General features: G+C 38.1%; 2 protein-coding genes across 2 annotated transcripts; one reads left to right on the forward strand and one right to left on the reverse strand.

Annotated features, from left to right (window-relative positions):
- Positions 1–3,161: 3,161 nt before the first annotated feature.
- On the reverse strand, positions 3,162–8,507 carry LOC131315043 (pectinesterase). The gene is made up of 3 exons (XM_058344094.1): positions 7,533–8,507; positions 6,174–6,519; positions 3,162–4,049 (listed from the first exon to the last, which is right to left on the reverse strand). Exons 1-3 carry the CDS (start codon positions 8,184–8,186, stop codon positions 3,349–3,351), a joined length of 1,701 nt encoding a protein of 566 aa, XP_058200077.1. The 5' UTR covers positions 8,187–8,507; the 3' UTR covers positions 3,162–3,348.
- Positions 8,508–14,725: 6,218 nt separating this feature from the next.
- On the forward strand, positions 14,726–17,039 carry LOC131315042 (probable pectinesterase/pectinesterase inhibitor 41). The gene is made up of 2 exons (XM_058344093.1): positions 14,726–15,805; positions 16,205–17,039. The coding sequence occupies exons 1-2, from the start codon at positions 14,791–14,793 to the stop codon at positions 16,894–16,896; spliced, it is 1,707 nt and encodes a 568-aa protein (XP_058200076.1). The 5' UTR covers positions 14,726–14,790; the 3' UTR covers positions 16,897–17,039.
- The last annotated feature ends 2,204 nt before the right edge of the window (positions 17,040–19,243 follow it).

Here is a 19,243-nt window from a genome sequence, read left to right on the forward strand (position 1 = left end):
AGGGAGAACAGAGGCTTCCCTGTATTTATACAGTCAAAAAGCTGCTTTTTCTTCCTGCCTGCCTGGTTTCAATAGTTTCAATAATGAGGCCCATATGCTTGGATCAGTGGCATAAATGGCATGGTAACAACTACTAATAGTTCAGTTAAAAAAAAGTACTCAGCACTCCCAGTTAATTGCAATCCACCCCTTTTAATTTAGTTTTCATTGTGCCCTCTTTAAGTGCAAACACTATTTTCCCCTAGGAAATAAGAGAATATTCATATTTGTGGCAGCCCTGTAACCGTTATAGAGGAATTAGATGAATCCGATACACAACATACATACTCGCATGGGCCGTCAACATTTGAGACCGTCTCCAACCGGAGATGTCAAACTAGAGATGTCAAATTTTTTTTTGAAGGCTTATGTGGCATTTTGACATCTCTCATTTGACATCAGGCTCTCTTTCTCCAATCCTTATGTCAAAAAAAATAAAGCTCATAAACTTTAAAGGAAAAAAAAAAAACTCGAAAGGCAGTAGGCAAAATCATGTTTGATCTCAACGGAAAGTTTCCAAAATTTCCTAACAATTACTTTTTGAAATTTGGTAGGCGAGGGGTAGGCTGTCAAAGTTGGCAGTCGAGTGGAAGTTGTCAAAGCCACGTAAACTTTGGCATGAGTGAAGGCAGATGGGTTAGATTGTGAGTTGATGTCAAAAATAACTGTTAACTTGTCCACGTCAACTTTGACATCTCCTTTTGGAGATGCTCTAACTTCCTAGTTTAATCATGGAAGGGCATAGGCTTATATTAATGCTTAGTCTGGAAAAGTGATTTCAGCTTGAATTACTAAACAGAGAATTACATTCTTTCCCATTAACAACAGCATTATAGAATCCGGGATCAGGTTTTGTTACTCCCCTTCAAGATTAAGGATAAGCATTCCCAGATCACAGGGACAAGAGTTCATGGATATCGCACAGGCCACTCTCAGAAAGCATAGCACTAAAATGGCAGGTTCCGTGCTTGAACCTCAAGTTCAGCTTGTCGGGTGATGGCGATTGAACACAAAAGCGTCAGGTTGTGTGATTGAATCTCTAGTTCAGTGAGCAAGTCAGAAAAGTGTCAAGATAGACCCATGCATATGCAGTGCCCAGGTTGGAGCTTTTAGAGTCCAGGAAATCTGGATGGATTAGAGAGTTATATTTCAAACCCACCACAATTCATATCATACCAGCAAAATCCCATCCCTTCCTATCCATTCCACAAATCGTACTTCCATCTCTCTCTCTCTCTCTCTCTCTCAAGAGATGAATACCAGATGCATATTACTACATATAATAAACAAAAAACAACATCCAAACAAAGCTATCCTAGAGGGAGCCACTACGGCAAGAACATGGGCCTCTTGCACTAGATCCCTCAACCGTACAAATACTAACAGTACTTAAACATTTTACAACATATACTAGAATAATATCCGCTAGCATATCTATTAGTAGATAATATATTTTATATTGTCTCATTCTTTGGAACGTTTTTCCAGGAAGGTTACAAGACAGAGCAGTAAACATCGAAGTCGAGAAACCACCAAGAACGGCCTGTCATACAAAGGAGGTTTTCTGCAAACGTAATGATTTCGCTTCTAAAATTCTCCTGGGTAGGCAAGAATTTCGTTATGCCATATAAGGACAACAGAAAAAGGAAAAGAAAAGCAAATAATGTGTCATATGTTCCTCAAAGTTAATTCTAGCTATTTCGTTTAAAAATCTTCAATGGAGAATCTGGTGGACTTAACCTCATATGTACACTACTAAAATAGTTGGTAATAATTCGCCAACCATTGATCTAAAATCCAAATATAAGAAACCTATTTCAGGTCGTACTTATTTCAGGATCTGAAAAAGAAATCGACAGAAATTCAACTGATCAAACACCATTTCTTAATGGGGTTGAGAATTAAAACCGAACCGTAGAATACTTGCTAGTATAAGATTAGGAGGACCGCATTAGCTGTTATCAATTGGGAGATGGGAATAAACTTGGTTAAGGGGCTCAGAGTTGAAGTGAAACTCATGGGATAACTTTAGGAGAAGGTGGGTAGCTGTCTTTCTCCATGTGGTTCATCTTACTTTTACATTACTCTGTTTTCTCAAGTATTCAATCCTTTTGTAAATCATTTTAATCTTTGCCTTATTTATTCAATTGTTTTGCCTTCGTTCATGTGGAGAGAGAAAGGGGGAGAGATGGCAAATAGCAACACCTCAGCGAGTAACATTGATGGGCAAAAGCCAAAAGCTGCCTAAATACCGCCCAAAAAAGAAAAGCAGCTAGAAGAACGATGCCAGCTCAAAAAAGCTAGAAGAAATATGAACATGGAAGAAACAAACACAAGTAAAAGTGTATTTTAACTCGTCTAAAAGGTATGTGGTGCGGATGAAAACACAGTAAAATCATTTAACGTACAGAAAGAACATGAAAAATCCCAACTTTTGGTCAGTAAACAATCATCCCAGATTGGACCTTAATAGCAGGTTCCTTGGAGTCGCCCTTTTTTTTGGTTTGCTAAGTGGTTTCTTGGAGTCACCTGCTCGTATCGTCATGTGCTTTCCGGTACCCTCTCACATGCCAAAAAGCCTACCAGGTTATCTTTTTTATGCTCTGTTCAGTTAATTTGAACTACTTTATAATGTGTTCAATCTACCATAAAGCTCCACAAGCTACCCACATGACTTGCCTCTTTAGGTGAGAGATTGACAACACTATCTTTCCATATGTCCAAAAGGGTTCGGAAATACTTTTGTTTTCACATTGTGTTTGGCGAGACTCAAAAGAGAACAAAAAGGATAAATGTTGTAGTTCTTAAGATATCCATCGACAATTTACTAATATGTGTTGGTATAATACCAGTAAAACCTATCCATATACTAAGGAAATTTTATGAGTTCAAGTGACCCCGCTTGCCATCTGATCCCAATACCGGCTCAAAGTATTCTGTTGGAAAAAACCCAAAGCCCCAACTAAGGTCCTCTGCTGTTGCATAACTACAAACATATATACACAGGGATGGTTGGTTACATGTAAACTCATTTACCCATTCGTTACTGTTCCATTAACATCCAGTATTTCTGCAAATATTCTTAAAATCTATGTAAACATCCATCGCCCGGAACAACAAAATCTAAAATCGAGAGCTCTTATTTATGAATCTCAAATCCTTCCAAAGAGGAATAAACAATTCGTCAACACTGGCTCCAATCCTCTTCCTTGATGAAATACATTTACTTCCATCAATGGCCGCTATTCAACAATATTACAATCACCAAATACATCAAGAAAAAAGCACTAACATTCTGTGAATAAACTCTTAACTCTCAGTCAAATTGAGATAATAAGGAATATTATAGGAAGGCAACCACTCACCTCCCTCAATAAAATTCCCCACAGTGAACATACTCGCCTCAGTCACATTAGTCGTCACTGCGTACCCCGGCCACGTCACCCTTCCGCTCGTGTTCGAACCGGGGCCCCGGTTCATATACTCCCTGTAGTAAAGCGTCGACAGCGCGAAATCCCCGGACCACTCCAACCACCCGGCCGGGTCCACCAAATCCCCTATATAAGAAAGCATAAAAATGGTCCTCGAGTACTCTTTCCACGGTCGGCCCAAGTAGGTCTTGAACTCCGACTGGACCGGAATCAAGTCGGCCGCGGCCGCCACCTTGCATCTCAAGATCGATATACCGGTGTTCTGAAACGGGTCCTCTCTGCCCTGGGCGGTATAGATGTTCTTCTGATTCTCGTTGGGTTTGCGGGCGTAGAGGTTGCAGTTTTGGAGGACGACGGCGGCGTTGCCGAAGATGAAGTCGATGGTGCCGTAGACGTCGCAGTCGCGGTAGAACTGGCGGAGGGAGTGGACGTAGAGGGTGTCTTGGTAGGCGACGAAGCTGCAGTTGTAGAAGGCGGAGAGGTCGGAGCCGCTGCGGAGGGCCACGGCTTGGTGCTTGCTGGGCCCGGCGTAGTTCTCGAAGGTGATGCCTCGGGCTATGAATCCGTTCCCTACCACAGCTGCCACAAAAAGAAGGGTCAATAACGTATTTGAAACATGGGCTTCAACACTTATGTGAGTGTGAGTGTGTGTTTGGATGTATCACTAGAATTATTGAACATATTGTTACCCAATAACCCATGTATTATTGTGCGGATTGTACTCTTCTATAACTCACCATGTGATCAAATACTTCCGTTATGGATAATAAGTACATTCCTAACCAGAACATTGAAAGCACAAATGCAGCTGTATGGGACTTTCCAATTTGTACTATTGTGTTTTACAGTAGTATTTTGTATGTCCTCAACCTGGTACCCCACAACTCTTTCTCCGAAATAGTACTTCAAGTCTTCAACCAAGGAAACTGTGAGTGCACAATCCTGATTGATCCAATTCTCTAGAAATTCAGTAATCGAACCATTTTAAATGGTTCTAAAAAATTGAAAACCAAAACTTAATCAATATATGTGTGGAACCTAACCAGAACCAAAACGCAAGACCGATTTTGGTTTTGGTTTGGTTTGGTTTGGTTTATGTTCTATCCAATTAACATCCAAACACTTATTCATATGAACTCGCAAAATCAAAATTTAAAGCACCAAATAACACATAGGTAAAATAAAATTCAAATTTTTATTAAGAACTTTCCTAACAAATAAGATTTCATCTCTAAATAAATTAACTTTAGAAATGAAAAGATTAACCTACAAAATCCAAATACACATTTAATTACACACATATATGTATTTTTATACATATTAGTTATAAACAGTCCGGTCCGGTTCGGTTCTACTCACGGTTCTTTAATTGAGAACTAGTAACCAAAACTAAAATTAATAGTTCTCATTTTTTTGAAATTATAACCTTACCAATTAATCGCAGAACAGGACCAAGTAGAATGGTTCGGTCTCAATCGGACCTATTTTGCGATTGGGATGGTTTTTTTAGCACCCGTGAAGGAAACGGCGAACAAAACAAAAAACACGTTCCGACAAATTATCCCGCCTAAACGGGATCACGAGACCTGACTGGTGACTTTTCAGAAGCCGGGGCCCACTAGCATCTCCGCCGACTGGAAAAAATTTCAGTGTTGAGCGGGTAGTGCCCGATTGGCACATTCGAGTCGCCTATTAGATTTTTGGATGTTTCAATTTGAACAAAGAAAGTGTCGGAATAAAAGGAGAAAGATGATTTCAATCCGAACCGTCCAAAAATACATTGAACGACCCAAATACACCGAATGAGTACCGCGTCACTAACACGTGAGATATACCTACCTAAAAATTTCTCCCACCGATAGGGTTTCCGTTTGACTTAGGCCTCGTTCCGGAACAAAAAAAAAGCTCTTATTTTTTAAGAAGGCAATTTCAAACTCAAATATTATAGATATAATGAAATTTAAAAATATGCAATATGGATCTTTTTTGGAAAATTTCGAAGAGATTTTTTATACGATGCAAAAAAAATTGAAAAAATATTTTTCATTTACTTTATTTTTGAATTTGAAAATGTAAAATAAGCTGCTTATTTTTTAAGAAGGTTTCTGGAACGGGGCTTTATGCCCATGCCAATTACACAAGGAGTACTCAAGGACAAACATTCACGAAGAATGCCATTGGCAATTGCTACTTAAAATACTAAAAAAAAAAAAATCTTAATTCTAGTTTCTACGTGACAGAATTCCATGCTTTGCACATATTATAGATTAATCACAGTGTACGGTATAGATACAGACCTAGATTATAGTTCTAACATTATATGCTAGCAATATCAATAGATCCTGTCATAATAAATTTCACATTTTCACTATATTGGAACTTGAATTAGAAAATTCCAAAAAAAAAGAAGAAAAAAGGCTCATTTCAATTTAGTTAAAAATGAAAATAACATTGTGGGTAAGGGTAAGTGTAATCCAACTCGGTGAAAGTATTTCATGGAACGGTATATGTCCATCGCTGCATTATAAGAGGAGGACATATATCACCGTTGTAACATGAAATACCCCTCCCTGACGCAAGCATTTGAACATTATTAATTGTTTTTAGTTTAGCTTATCCTAATCTAAAGTACTGGAATATTCGAGGAGAACATAGAAGGGAAAAAAAGAGAAAATTTGGTTTTAGTATCATGTATGAACTCACCGACAGTGGAAGAACGGAAAGTAGTCCACCCATCAACAACGCTCCGATTTCCCTTGATCAGCGTCTTCCCGATTCCATCTCCAACGAACATCAACATCGTTTTCTTGCTAATCACCTCCACATACTCGTAATACGCTCCACCCTTTATATATATCACGAACCTCGTCGCGCTCGAGTTCGGTGCCGCCTCCACCGCCGCCCCAATCGTCGTGAAATTCCCACTCCCGTCCTTTGCCACCACCAAGTCGTAGTCTATCTCCCCCACCGACGACTGCAGCAGTCGCCGATCCTTCTTGGACAGCCAACTCGGATATCCTCCCTTCATTTTCCCGTACTCCGGGAACACCTTATAGAGATTCATACACACATCATTATATTACACTAGAATATTAAAAATGGATTAATTTTGACATTCCAGTTTTAGTTAATGGCACTCCACTTTTAATTTTATTTTCTCACATAATTAAGACAACAAGTAAAATGCCGGTAGCTAAAACTGGAGTGCCAAATTAATTTTCATTAAAAAGATAGTACTCTGTAAAAGTTTGAAACGCTAGATTGAAACTCGTTTTTCGCAAAATGAATGTGTCAGAGAGTAATTGTACGAAAAGATATTCAGCCCCGTTCTAGAAATCTTCTTAAAAAATAAGTAGTTTATTTTACATTTTTAAACTCAAAAATAATGTAAATGAAAAATAATTTTTCAATTTTTTTGCATCGCATAAAAAATCTCATCGAGATCTTTCAAACAAAATTTATATTGCATATTTTTATATTTTAATAAGCTTATAATTTTTGAGCTTGAAATTACCTTCTTAAAAAATAAATATTGTATTTGGATGAGTTTTTTTTTATGAGAGTAATGAGTGGAGGAAAATGAAAATAATAATTGAAAATATGAGTAATTAGTAGAAAATAATAATTAAAAATAGAAATAATGAGTATTTTTTGAATTAAAATTTTTTTTTCAAAAAGGGAAATGAACAAGGCAAAAGACTTTTTGTTGGTTTCTCGAACGGGTTCTCAATCAACATGATTTCTAGCTCAGTGTTCAAAAAAGTGAATTTTTCAATGATCAAAATGAATTCAAAAAGAGGAAGGGCCAACAAAATGGTACTTCTAAAGGACTAAAAAGGTGCCCAAGAGCATCTAAATTCCTTTTCAAGAAAACTACTACCAGGAACTCTCAAAAGAAGAAATGTTTTAAATTTTAATGCTGAAAGCTTTAAGAGTACAATGCTAGAGACAGATGTTCAGACAAAGATGTATTTAGACTCGCTTGATAAACGTAAATTTCACGGGATGTATCTAACCGCGCGTCTATGTCCAGACCAATAATTTTCCAAATGTTAAACGCACCTCTGCTTCAGGCGACGTCTTTTTCGGTCCCTCAATTTTCTTGAGCATCGCGAGAGTGTTGCTCACGTGATGGGAGATTTTTTCCAATCTACCCTCAATGAACGGCCGTATATTCGACTTGCTGTACGCGAAGCCGTCGAGACAAGTAGCCTGATTCGTCATCGCGCCGCTCATCAGCGTTTGCAAGTCGTTGTAGTGCTTGTTCGCCGACTTATTCGTGTGGAGATCACGTAACGCGGTCCTGAGCTCCAAGATGGTGTCGTCTAACAGCTCGAGACAGTCGTCGAGGGCTCGCTTGTCGAGTGGGGCCAGATGAGCGGTTTTCTTCCGAATTCCGGTGCAGTTCGATTCGGAGCGTCTCACCTCTGTCACCGTGTGGTTTACGGCGGCGGCGAGGATTTGGGGGAGTGATTTGGATTGGAGATCTGGGAATGTGGATAGGGTGGAGACGCAGAGCTGTGGGTATAGTGTGCCCTCGCATGCTGTGTGAGCGATTTGGAGTTTCTTTTGGATGTGAATGTGAGGGGTCTCTCTGTTTTTTGGGTGTTTCGCCACAATAGTGGTCAGAGAGGAGAGTGTGACTAATAAGACTAATGCTGAAATGGGTAATAGAGAAAGCAAGATTTTGGTTCTTTTTCTCATAGGAGGATGCATAGTGGAAGTAGAGAGAGGGGAGTGAGATGTTATGTTGCTAGAAGCCTAGAAAACACAGAGAGAGAGAGAGAGAGAGAGAGAGAGAGAGAGAGAGAGAGAGAGAGAGAGAGAGGCAAAGAGGAGGATGACTGGATTTGGAGGATGGAAATAGATGGGGTTTTGGATTGGATGGGTCCTATACTTTGGATCTCGCAATAGTAGAGTAATACTCCAATAATAATGGATTGGCAGGACGGAAATGTAATTGAAGGATCTTTATGGCTTGTGGGCACAGCACAGCAGGAGGGGATCGGTGCGCTTTAATTTGAATCCAGGGAGATTAATGAGACAGGGGATGGATGGATGAATATAGTAGTATTATCGGACCTGACATTTAACTTTAACAGTAGATCTACTAGGTGGCCTGGGTTGTATTTTGCCTTTCCTTCTTTTCCCTGGTGAAAGTGAAGATGTCTGTTGAATTGTTACGGTGGTTTTGTGCCACTCCAGTATGCATGGCCCTGAGCCAACGTACTGTGTGCATATATGTCTTTGTACAAATTAAGGAATCAAAATCCTCCGTGATTTATTTATTTTTGTTTTCTCAAATTTATGATGTATCATTTGATTCCTCGTGTGACGCGGTGGTTCCATTTGATTAGAAGTAGACATGCATAAATTTTTTGATTAATTTGATAGCGCTAACAGCTTAGTCAAATTGCAGGGATCGAAAAATTAAATCTTGTTGGATTTTCATGTTGCGTCAAAGAAAATTTTGCATGCGGGAGGAATTTCTTGAGCACGTAGACAACATGTTTTATTTTATCCTTTTTGGACCAATATCTATCTACTATTATAAGGGAGAATATCAATTGATACGGGAAAAAAAAATTGGACCAATGATAAAAAGGGAGAATAGCATTTGGTGTGAATAATTTTTTGGAGCTATATCACAAAAAGTGACTTTCAACATTGTCCTAATAAAAAATCAAAATTTACAACTACTTTTACTATGATATGAATTAACCGTTAAGAAAAAATATGAAAATCACTTGTCTCTTCGACAAATATATTTACACTAACCCTCAACCCGTTATTTATTAGAGAATAACATGTATCACTATTCTTCTTTCGTTATCTTACCCCACTAGAATACACGGTTATACTATATATACATTGGTTATCTTTATCATATTCTTAATGGCTATCTTATCTTGGTGTAAAAAAATTGATCATAATTTCAATGAGTGACAACACAAAGTAGTTATTTACAATTGGGAAAGCACCGACAAAAAAGGTGGGGGCCTCTACATGAATCAATTCACCAAACCCCATATGATCACACAATGACCTTTTCATTTTCTTGAATTTCCGAAAAGAGAATCTTTGTATCCATTTATTTGTTCATGATTATAGCAAGACAAGACATGGTACCAAACACAATACAATAATAGCCCACAAAATACACCAAGTCTAATTTTGGTCACCCCCTTTTGATGAGGACGAGCAAATAGGCATAAACATGCTCATTTCCAGAAAGGGAGACAAAGAAAGCTAGTTAGTGGCCAAACAGAGCACTTTAATCGTGTAGTGGGTAATAACTTACACTATTTCAGTCGCCATAGTTCTATTGACCCTTTTTTTTTTTTTTTGCAGGATTTAATAGCAATGAGATCTATCAAATAAGATCCATATTATTATTATTTTTTATTTCAGTAAGTCTATTATTTTAAACTTGAAAATTACAAATAAGTAGCTTTTTTTTAAGGGGTAATCCGGAACGGGGCCTACAATAACCCTTTTTCCCGCTTGGGCCAGGCCACCAATACCAGATCATAGACTCTTCTTTTCTGGAGTAGGTTGGCAATGGAAGAATTGGGCCTCATTTTTGGACGTTCCACATATAAACCGAAGCCCCATTCTTATTCATTGAACTGGGCCTACTGGCCTGGTTTCTCTCGGAGCTGACAGAACTTACCGCCTTTTTCACATAGTTTTTGGGAGATTTTTTTATTTTTATCCTTATTCAAAAAAAAATTGCAATTAATAATTTTGCGTTAAATTTTTGTGGGTTATTAATTTGTCTTGTCGAGAGGAATTGAAAAAAACAAAGACTTAGGAAGCTAGCTCAAAGGGGAGACTATCAAATTCAAATATGAATATGGTTCAAACTCATGGAATCTTTCTGGCCCCCTCCTTTTATGCTTTTTAGTTCAGAAGTGAAAATTTGTGATTTTTACCTAAATATTATGGGATTTTATCTCGGATAATTCCCAAAACATTTGGATAAAAGTTATAATTTTTTACTTTTCTGATTCCTCTCGTTAAGACGAATTAATAATCCACAAGAGTTTGATGCAAAACTAATAAATGTGATTTTTTAATAAAGACAAAAACCAAAAATTTCAAAAAAAAAAAATTTATGTGAAACACCCACTCAGTAACTTACCGTGACCTTACTGTAATTTTGAACTAAAAGCCTGGTGAAGTATGTTCACTTTTTTTTTCTTTCTTTCTTTCAATCATAGATGTATGTTTACATTGATCTCAACTTAATCCTTCAACGGCAACAACAACAACAACAGATGTATAGAAACCGAATAATAATATACGTGTACGTACTTAAAAAGAATGCATCTCATCCAATGGCCATGGGCAGCTTTATATACAATAGTCGTCAAAGGTTTTTTCTTCTTTCCTTTCTCTTGAAGTCGTACAAATCTTTTTTTCAATAGTCTCTTGATTTAAAAGCAATGAAGTAAATGGAGTAGTTGGGTTGCAATGTTTGATAGTAATAATAAAGAGTTTAAAGAGTACTAGATGGGGGCCGGAAGCTTCGTTCCAATTGCATGATGGATCATGTTTTTCCGCACAAGTACCAGAGAGCTTTCAACTTTCAATATCTGCTTCTTTCTTCGTACAATTATTGGTAGTATTAAATATTACAAACCCAGTTGACTACTGTTTCGGTGCATGGTTCACATTTCGCAAAGACAAATGTGTTTCGGTCATGTAGCTAGCAGCAATGCCCGATCATTATTACTAGTAATTTTTTGCACACGTTACGAACTCAAAAGACCATGTCTATTTGTTTTGGATCTCAAAACCCCTTCAAAAGATTTTTCAATAAATTTTTTCTATCTTTTTTCTTCATTACTTTCAAAAATCTCTCTCAAAAGAGTCGATACCCATACCGAACAAGTGATCTAGATCGCTTTTTTAGCCAAGCCCATGTTAATCATATTTGGTCCTCCTAGCTTGCTCCAGCTTTTCATCTTCGTTGCCTCTCTGTCGATCATATCTTTAACTCAGAACTTCATTGACTTGGTATTAATCAACGCCCAAGTTGCTGCCTAACCAGAGAATATTACTCATAGTAAGAGATTAATCAATTAACGGTTGACTTGAAACTTGCTTGAGATCTTGGTTTCTTCTATAGAGGAATTTTCAAGTGAGGGATCCCTCATTTTGTTAAAATGAAGGACTTTCATTTCCCGATCAAATTTTGAAAATCCGAACCGTTCAATGTGTGCAGAACGTAATTTTAAGGGTCCTCGCGAGAAATCAGCAAAAAAAATGACCGGGAAGGGCGTCATCCGAGCAGTTTTTTTTGAACCGTTCAATGAAAACTGCTCGGATGAAACTCTTCCCTGTCATTTTTTTTGCTGATTTTTCACGGGGACCCTTAAAATCACGTTCTGATCACTTTGAGCGGCTCGGATCATCGAAATTCAATCGGGAAGGGAAGTCCCTCATTTTATTAAAATGAGGGATCCCTCACCGGAACCTAACTGTTCTTCTATATATTTATGAATTTAAGCGTGTTGACTGACTTGACCCCTTGTACGAGTATTTCAGACCAACGACTGTCAGATTTCAAAGAAGAGCTGGCTGGCACAAACCGGTACCCCAATTCAGGCAAATTATCAAATGGATTAAGATCTATCTAACCATTCATTAATTGTATTTAGTCCCAAATTCGGCCTAACATGCTGGACAAAGATCGACCAATTCAAGAATTGTAGTAGTATATATAATAAAACAAAACCAATTGAAAACGTAACGTTTCTGGAAATTATTGATAACAATCATCTCACGCGAGATTTGTCTCTCTCATTACAAATAGTATTTTGGTGAAGTTCGAATGACATACTTGAATAAAATTTTGTGAACTTTAAATGCCACACCAAAATAAAATTTTGGGATGCTGCATTAATATATCGGACGCAGTAAAAAATAGCTGTTTATTCACAATTCACATGCAAAAAATTAAAAAGAATAATCCTTTCTAGGGGCAGAGCCGATGGGGGTGGAGGGGGTGACCCTAACCTCTTACTTCCCAAAAAAATCTTATGCCTTGTTTGTTTTCTTTTTTGAAAAAAAAATTTCCAACACAAAAAAATAATTATTATCCTTACCTTCAATCATTACTCTCCATTCATTAACTCTATCTTCAATTATTATTCTCATTTTTCTCTCTATCTCTCTCCACTCATTATCTCTACTTCTAATCATTGCTCTCATAAAAAATTTCTCAAAAACTCATCTAAACACAGCATTAAGTTTTACTTTACAACTTCCCACCAATTTTAATATATGAACTCATTTATTTTTTGCAGTATAATGCATTACTAATATTAGAACACGTGTACTTTTTTTATGTGAAATACTCGATCTGTCCTGAAAAAAGTGTCTAGTTTGCAAAATGACAACTTTAAAAAAAAAAAAACATTCTGGTTAAAAAATTTCAAACTTTTTTTGGCAAAATACTAGATATCAAAGAGTTCTTTTTTTATATTTGATTTTTTTTTTGAATTCGTTCAAATAAAAACATATTGCTGTAAGTTCTTGGTTTGTGGATTGACATTCCAGCTTGCAAGTTAATTTATATCCACTTTTACAACATCAAAAGAAACCTACCACTGGCCAACTAAAATTACTTATCTATATATGTAATTCACACGTAAATGGAGTATATATAACGTACAGCAATTGCACAACATACAAATACGTCAATTGGGGGATGGTGCTGTGCTGTGCTGTGCACAGCACCGTGCTGCACACCTCCGACCAGTCAGATCATGCATCCGACGGCTCAGATCTCATCTCAGCAATAAACGGCTCTTCCAATCATTGATTGCCGAGATGAGATCCGAGCCGTCAGATGCACAATCCGATGGCTCGAATGTGCACAGCACGGTTCAGTGCATACATGCATATTGGATAAGATTGTAACGGGATATCTTCTTAACGGCTCTTTTGTGATTGCGAGCCCTTCTAGTGTCAAGATTACATGAGTAAACTGTTCCAAGTTTAATTCAATGAGTGAATAATCTTTGAAGATATTCATCAAACTGCAGGATTGTGAATAGTTTTTATGCAATACATGATATTTTTGACTCGTTAAGGCTCGTGAACACGTTTGAATTTCAAATTAAACCTACGCAATCGAGCTTGGGTCGTCGAAATCAAGCTTTGGTCGTCGAATTTTCATTGAGTTCGATCTTTTCGCCCGAAATCTTAGCGAACAAAACTAAATATTCTAAAGTTTGCCTCGTTTGCTGCCCTACCTAGAGCTCTACAAGGGATGATTGAATCATACTAGCTTAGCTTATCATGGTGACAGAGAAGCATTGCAACTACCACCATTAAAGCTACATCAAACGTGAGGTCATTTCAAGTAAAAAAAGAAAACAAAAAAGTGAGGTCATTTACCAAGAAAGAACGAGCACTTGACTCCATACTTCGTTTTGTTCACTAGAAGACATCAATTGAAACTAATGGCTTAGTACTCCATTTTCCCATTAATAGCTAGGAGTATCTGAATTAAGGTAAAAGGGATTTTTCGTTTCTTACTTCTTTTTTGCAACCAAATTAAACCATTTTCGTTTAGCTAGGTTTGCAGATCTATATAGTGTGAGAGAAGCTGCTAGACAACTAGCGACCGAAATTTCGAGAACAGAGCACACCATCCCAATATGAGGTGCAAAAAAGTCGAGTCGAGTCGAGTCGAGCTTCATGGTGTTTGAACTCAGCTCTTTCAAAATTCCCCGAGCTCAAATCAAGTCAAAATATTTAAGCTTAAGCTCGAGCAGTCACCTCTTATGAAATTAGTACATACAGGGCTTTTTTCCCCAACTTTAATCAGTCTCCCGCTTGCTAAGAACATGCTTAACCCTCATTGTTTGAGGCGTGTATATATACTATATAGACCCCTAATAGCTACTATAAGTTATTGAAAAGGAGGTGGGGAAAAAATTTGGAGACACGACACAACCTGTCAGTTGATCCAGTAGCCAGTTTGCGTACTGTCATAAAATGATAAAATTAAGAAGCAACTTGGCCCCTAGGTTCATGGAATCATGGCTAAAGAAATGTATATTGAAAAAAACAAAATTCGAGATCAACGAAACGCGCTTCTCAGATAGCCATGCAAGTTGACTTTCAAGCATACGAAACCCCCCTAAATTACTTTTCAAAAAGTAGCCTAATTTTCAATACTTGAATTCTATCCCTATGCCACCCTAACGAGACTCCCTCCCTATGTATAAATGAAGCTAGCCCATGCTACCAATCCAACACACAAAAACCTCCACCTCAACCCTCTTTCATTGTCGCTGCTGCAATGACTAATTCCAACCAATTCTTCTTCTCTCTCTTCATTCTCTCTCTCCTCCTGCTCTCCTTCTCATCTAATTCTCTCTCCTCCTCCGCGGATGTCCCTCCATCCAGTCCTGTCTCAACCGGTACCATTTGTAGTTACACTCCTTACCCTTCCTTCTGCAGAACCCAGCTCCCCAAAAACAACTCAGCTAACGTCTACGACTGCGGCCGCCTCTCCGTCCGTAAATCCTTGTCCTCCGCTAGGAAATTCCTCGCTCTGATCAACAAGTACCTCAGCCACTCTTCCTCTTTGACACCTGCAGCCGTTGCCGCCCTCAACGACTGCGAGCTCCTCGCCTCGCTCAACTTGGATTACCTCTCAAGTTCTCTCCAAACAGTCTCCAACACTTCTTCCAGTCCTCTCAATGTTTTGAAAGCCGATGATACACAAACACTTCTCAGCGGCATCTTAACAAACACCCAGACCTGTTTGGACGGGCTCCAAGCCACGGCTTCGGCTTGGAGCTCGAGAAATGGCATTTACGCCCCTCTCGCAAACGATACAAAGTTGTTTAGTGTGTCTTTAGCGCTTTTCACAAAAGGGTGGGTTCCGAAAAACAAAAAGGGGACGTTAAAGCATGGAACTAAGAAACATCTACCGGTAGTCAATGGTACACTGCCATTGAAAATGTCTGGCCATCATAAGGCGATTTACGAGTCGATGAGAGGGAGGAAACTGCTGCAATCGTCGAGCAGTGATGGGGCGGTTTTGGTGAGTGATATGGTGGTTGTGAGCCCTGATGGGAGTCAGAACTTCACAACCATCAGTGACGCGGTGGCCGCGGCCCCGAATAATACTAACGGCAGCACTGGTTATTTTTTGATATATGTCAAAGCCGGGGTGTATGAGGAGTACGTGTCGATTCCGAAGAACAAGAAGTATTTGATGATGATTGGTGATGGGATCAATCAGACAATTATCACCGGCAACCATAGTTTTGTTGATGGGTGGACCACTTTCAATTCTGCTACCTTTGGTGAGTACATATGTGATGTGTTATTTTGCTTCTCTTTCAAGGAAAAGAAGAAAAAAAAGAAAAGAAAAGAAAAACCAAATTAATTTAGGCACATACATGACCTTTTTATTTGCTAATCAAAAATTGAATGCATATTAATTACAACTAGAAATTTATAGTGGTTGACTACCGGCCAGTAGGGAAGCGATATTGTGAAAAAAAAGTCTCGATATTCATGAATTATCCGTAGAAGTTTGAAAATGTATATAATTGAAATGTGCATGAAATTCTAGTGTTAAAAGGATGGAAAATCTATAGTTTTAATGGAAGTGCGTACATGGGGCAATTTCATATGCATGTTCTCTTTGTTGTGCGTTTTTGTGTACAATCTCTTATATGAACGCCTTTTCCCTATTTCAGCTGTGGTTGGACTTGGATTTGTAGCAGTGGACATGACATTCCGCAACACTGCCGGAGCGATCAAGCACCAAGCCGTGGCCGTTCGAAACGGCGCCGATTTGTCCACGTTCTACAGCTGCAGCTTCGAAGCATACCAGGACACCCTCTACGCCCATTCCCTCAGGCAGTTCTACAGAGAATGCGACATCTACGGCACAGTGGATTTCATATTTGGCAACGCCGCGGCCGTGTTCCAAGACTGCAACATGTACCCACGGCTCCCACTACAGGGGCAGTTCAACGCCATCACAGCACAAGGCCGAACAGACCCGAACCAGAACACCGGTACTTCGATCCAGAATGCTACTATCAAGGCCACCGATGACTTGGCCGCGGCCAATTTTACTGTCCAGACATTTTTGGGTAGGCCGTGGAAGTTGAATTCGAGGACAGTCTATTTGCAATCTTATATGGACGGATTGATTGACCCAGCGGGTTGGCATCCATGGGACGGAGATTTTGCCCTGAACACGTCGTACTATGCCGAGTTTGATAACAGAGGGCCGGGATCGGACACGAGTAATAGAGTTACATGGCCTGGTTACCACATTATTAGCGCGACGGATGCGGCCAATTTCACCGTGTCTAATTTCTTAGTCGGGGATAGCTGGTTACCCCAGACAGGAGTGTCATACACTGATGGGTTAGTATAAGGACAAACCTTAGGTCTCTTGATCTTTTTGCTTCATATAATTCTAAGACAAAATGTGATATAAATTATTTTTTGCGATGTATTTCACAAAGCTTAGCGATTCAATTTGAATAAAAAACCGTGATGGGCCCTATTCTAATTCAACCGTTGATGTACGCTTGGTTCCCTAGAGTAGGAATGCTTGCTTGGTTGGGTGTTGTTTGTGTGGTTTTATTTCTTTTACTTTTCAATTTGTTTCTCTGTGTTTTTCTATTTTTTTTCTTCAGTTTCTTGCCGTCACTCGTGAGTCTTTCTTTTGATTAGTTTCTCCTAGTTTGGTGGTTTTGTTGGAATTTCATTCGTTGGTTTTGGAATTCGGTTGTCAGAAGCTGACTCATGATCAAGGAATTGCCGTGTTGATTTGTGAGGTTCTGGAGTTATTGTCTCTGTTTGGGATAATATACATCTCCATTTTTACTCTTACTCAAAACTGAAAGATAACAACACCATGCACTTAGAGCATCCGCAATGGAAATAATCAAAATCAATAACCAAAATGTGTCACGTCAGCATTTGATTATCCATTTAGTTCATAATCAAACTTAACAAACTTGACCTCCACATTGGTTATTTTTGTATCCCTATAAAAAAAAACCCCCACAATACGCAATGCACCTATGTCCTATTGCAAACGAGTTCCAATCACGCACCCGACCACACCAAATTATTCGTCTCGATGAGACGATTTTAATGTGAAGTGTTTTTTAATTTTTTAGTTTTGAATTTGGTTATTGGGTTTGATTATTGAGTTTTGGTTATTGGTAAAAGTTGTTAAGTTTGGTTATAGAATGGATGGAATTTGATTATTTGTTAAAAGACTTGTAACTTTACTTATTATAATGTGAGGTATTTTTTTAGCATTGTTGTTAAGTTTGCTTATCCATACCAATTTGCTTATTACAATGTAGATGCTCTTACTAGGCATCAAAAGCAAACCGGGAAAACAATAAATAACCAAAAGCCAACCATCAACTGTTTATGTATTAATAAAATATATATATAATTAAAAAATTAAGTGTTTTAATTTTCAATTCGTTTGAACCAATGCGAAGATCTTATTATCTTGATTATATTATTCTAAAGGGTTATAATTAAATTTTGACTTTAGAACTCTCATAATTAACTTTCTGCTTCATAGGATTCCAAATGAAGAGTATAAACTTAATTATGAAAGATCCAGTGACAAAATTTAATTATGATCCTTTAGAATAAAATGATTAGCAAGACAACATTATTAAAATCCGGACCGTCTAGAACACTTTTGGACGGCTGTAATTGATTAGTGATATAAACAGGTTGTTTACAGCACAACCGAAAACAAGACAATCTCAAACTAAAATGTGCAAACAAACAAAGTATTACTAATCCCTTACAAATCATACTCCCATCCCATCCTTCAACCTGGTTATCAAACGGGGCTAGTATTTTGGAACATGGCAGAGAGTCGCCGGAAATCGCTTCGAGTTTTCGGAACGCATCTGTTGAGTTCATGAGTTCGGCCGAATTCATATACTCCGTAACATGGGAACTGGGGGTTTCAAATAGAAACTAGATTTTTGTCCAAATTCGCAAAATCCAATACTTTCTTGTTTGAGTTGGATTTTGAGGAAGATTTTTAAAGTAATGAGTGGGGAGATATATATAAATAAAATTTATTGGAGACACGCTACCAATGTCTGACCGAATTGATCTATTTTTAACGACGATCCTTAGAAAAATGTTTTACACAAATAAAACAGCTCTGATCATTTGTGTGAAACTCAAAAATATAGTAAGAGCTAGTCGTAGTAAAATGTTTGATATTCATGTGTCTAGAAATAGCGGATGAGTAATATTGGAACAGCTTGAGTACCCTCATATCTGAGTCTATTTACGTAACTTGCAGAAATCTTTTTCCAAGATTAAAAAGATTCTCTCGAGTTCAGCAATCAAAATTAATGGCCGGAGCAGTTGGGCTTGTTAATTGGGACTCATCAATGTATATATGCATGAACAAAGTCAAATTGTTTGGAGTAAATAAAACCTTGATAGGGGAATCGAAGCATTGTATATATCATTTGCACAATCAAATTGACTATTTAGTGGATTTCGGGTACCGTCATAAAGTGTTCCAACACTCTATTTTTATCATACGTTTTTTTTGTAAAAGTCATACACTTATTAACATGATACACGTGATTGTGCGGTGGAAAAAGAGTAGTTTCATTAGACCTCGTGGAAGTGCCCCATTACAACCGGATAATGTTTTTTTGGCATAATCTTGTTTTTTTAAGATTACGTACAACTGAGCAATTTTCAATAGCTACTTT

This window comes from Rhododendron vialii, chromosome 13a (assembly GCF_030253575.1).
Source record: "Rhododendron vialii isolate Sample 1 chromosome 13a, ASM3025357v1".
Lineage (NCBI taxonomy): Eukaryota > Viridiplantae > Streptophyta > Magnoliopsida > Ericales > Ericaceae > Rhododendron > Rhododendron vialii.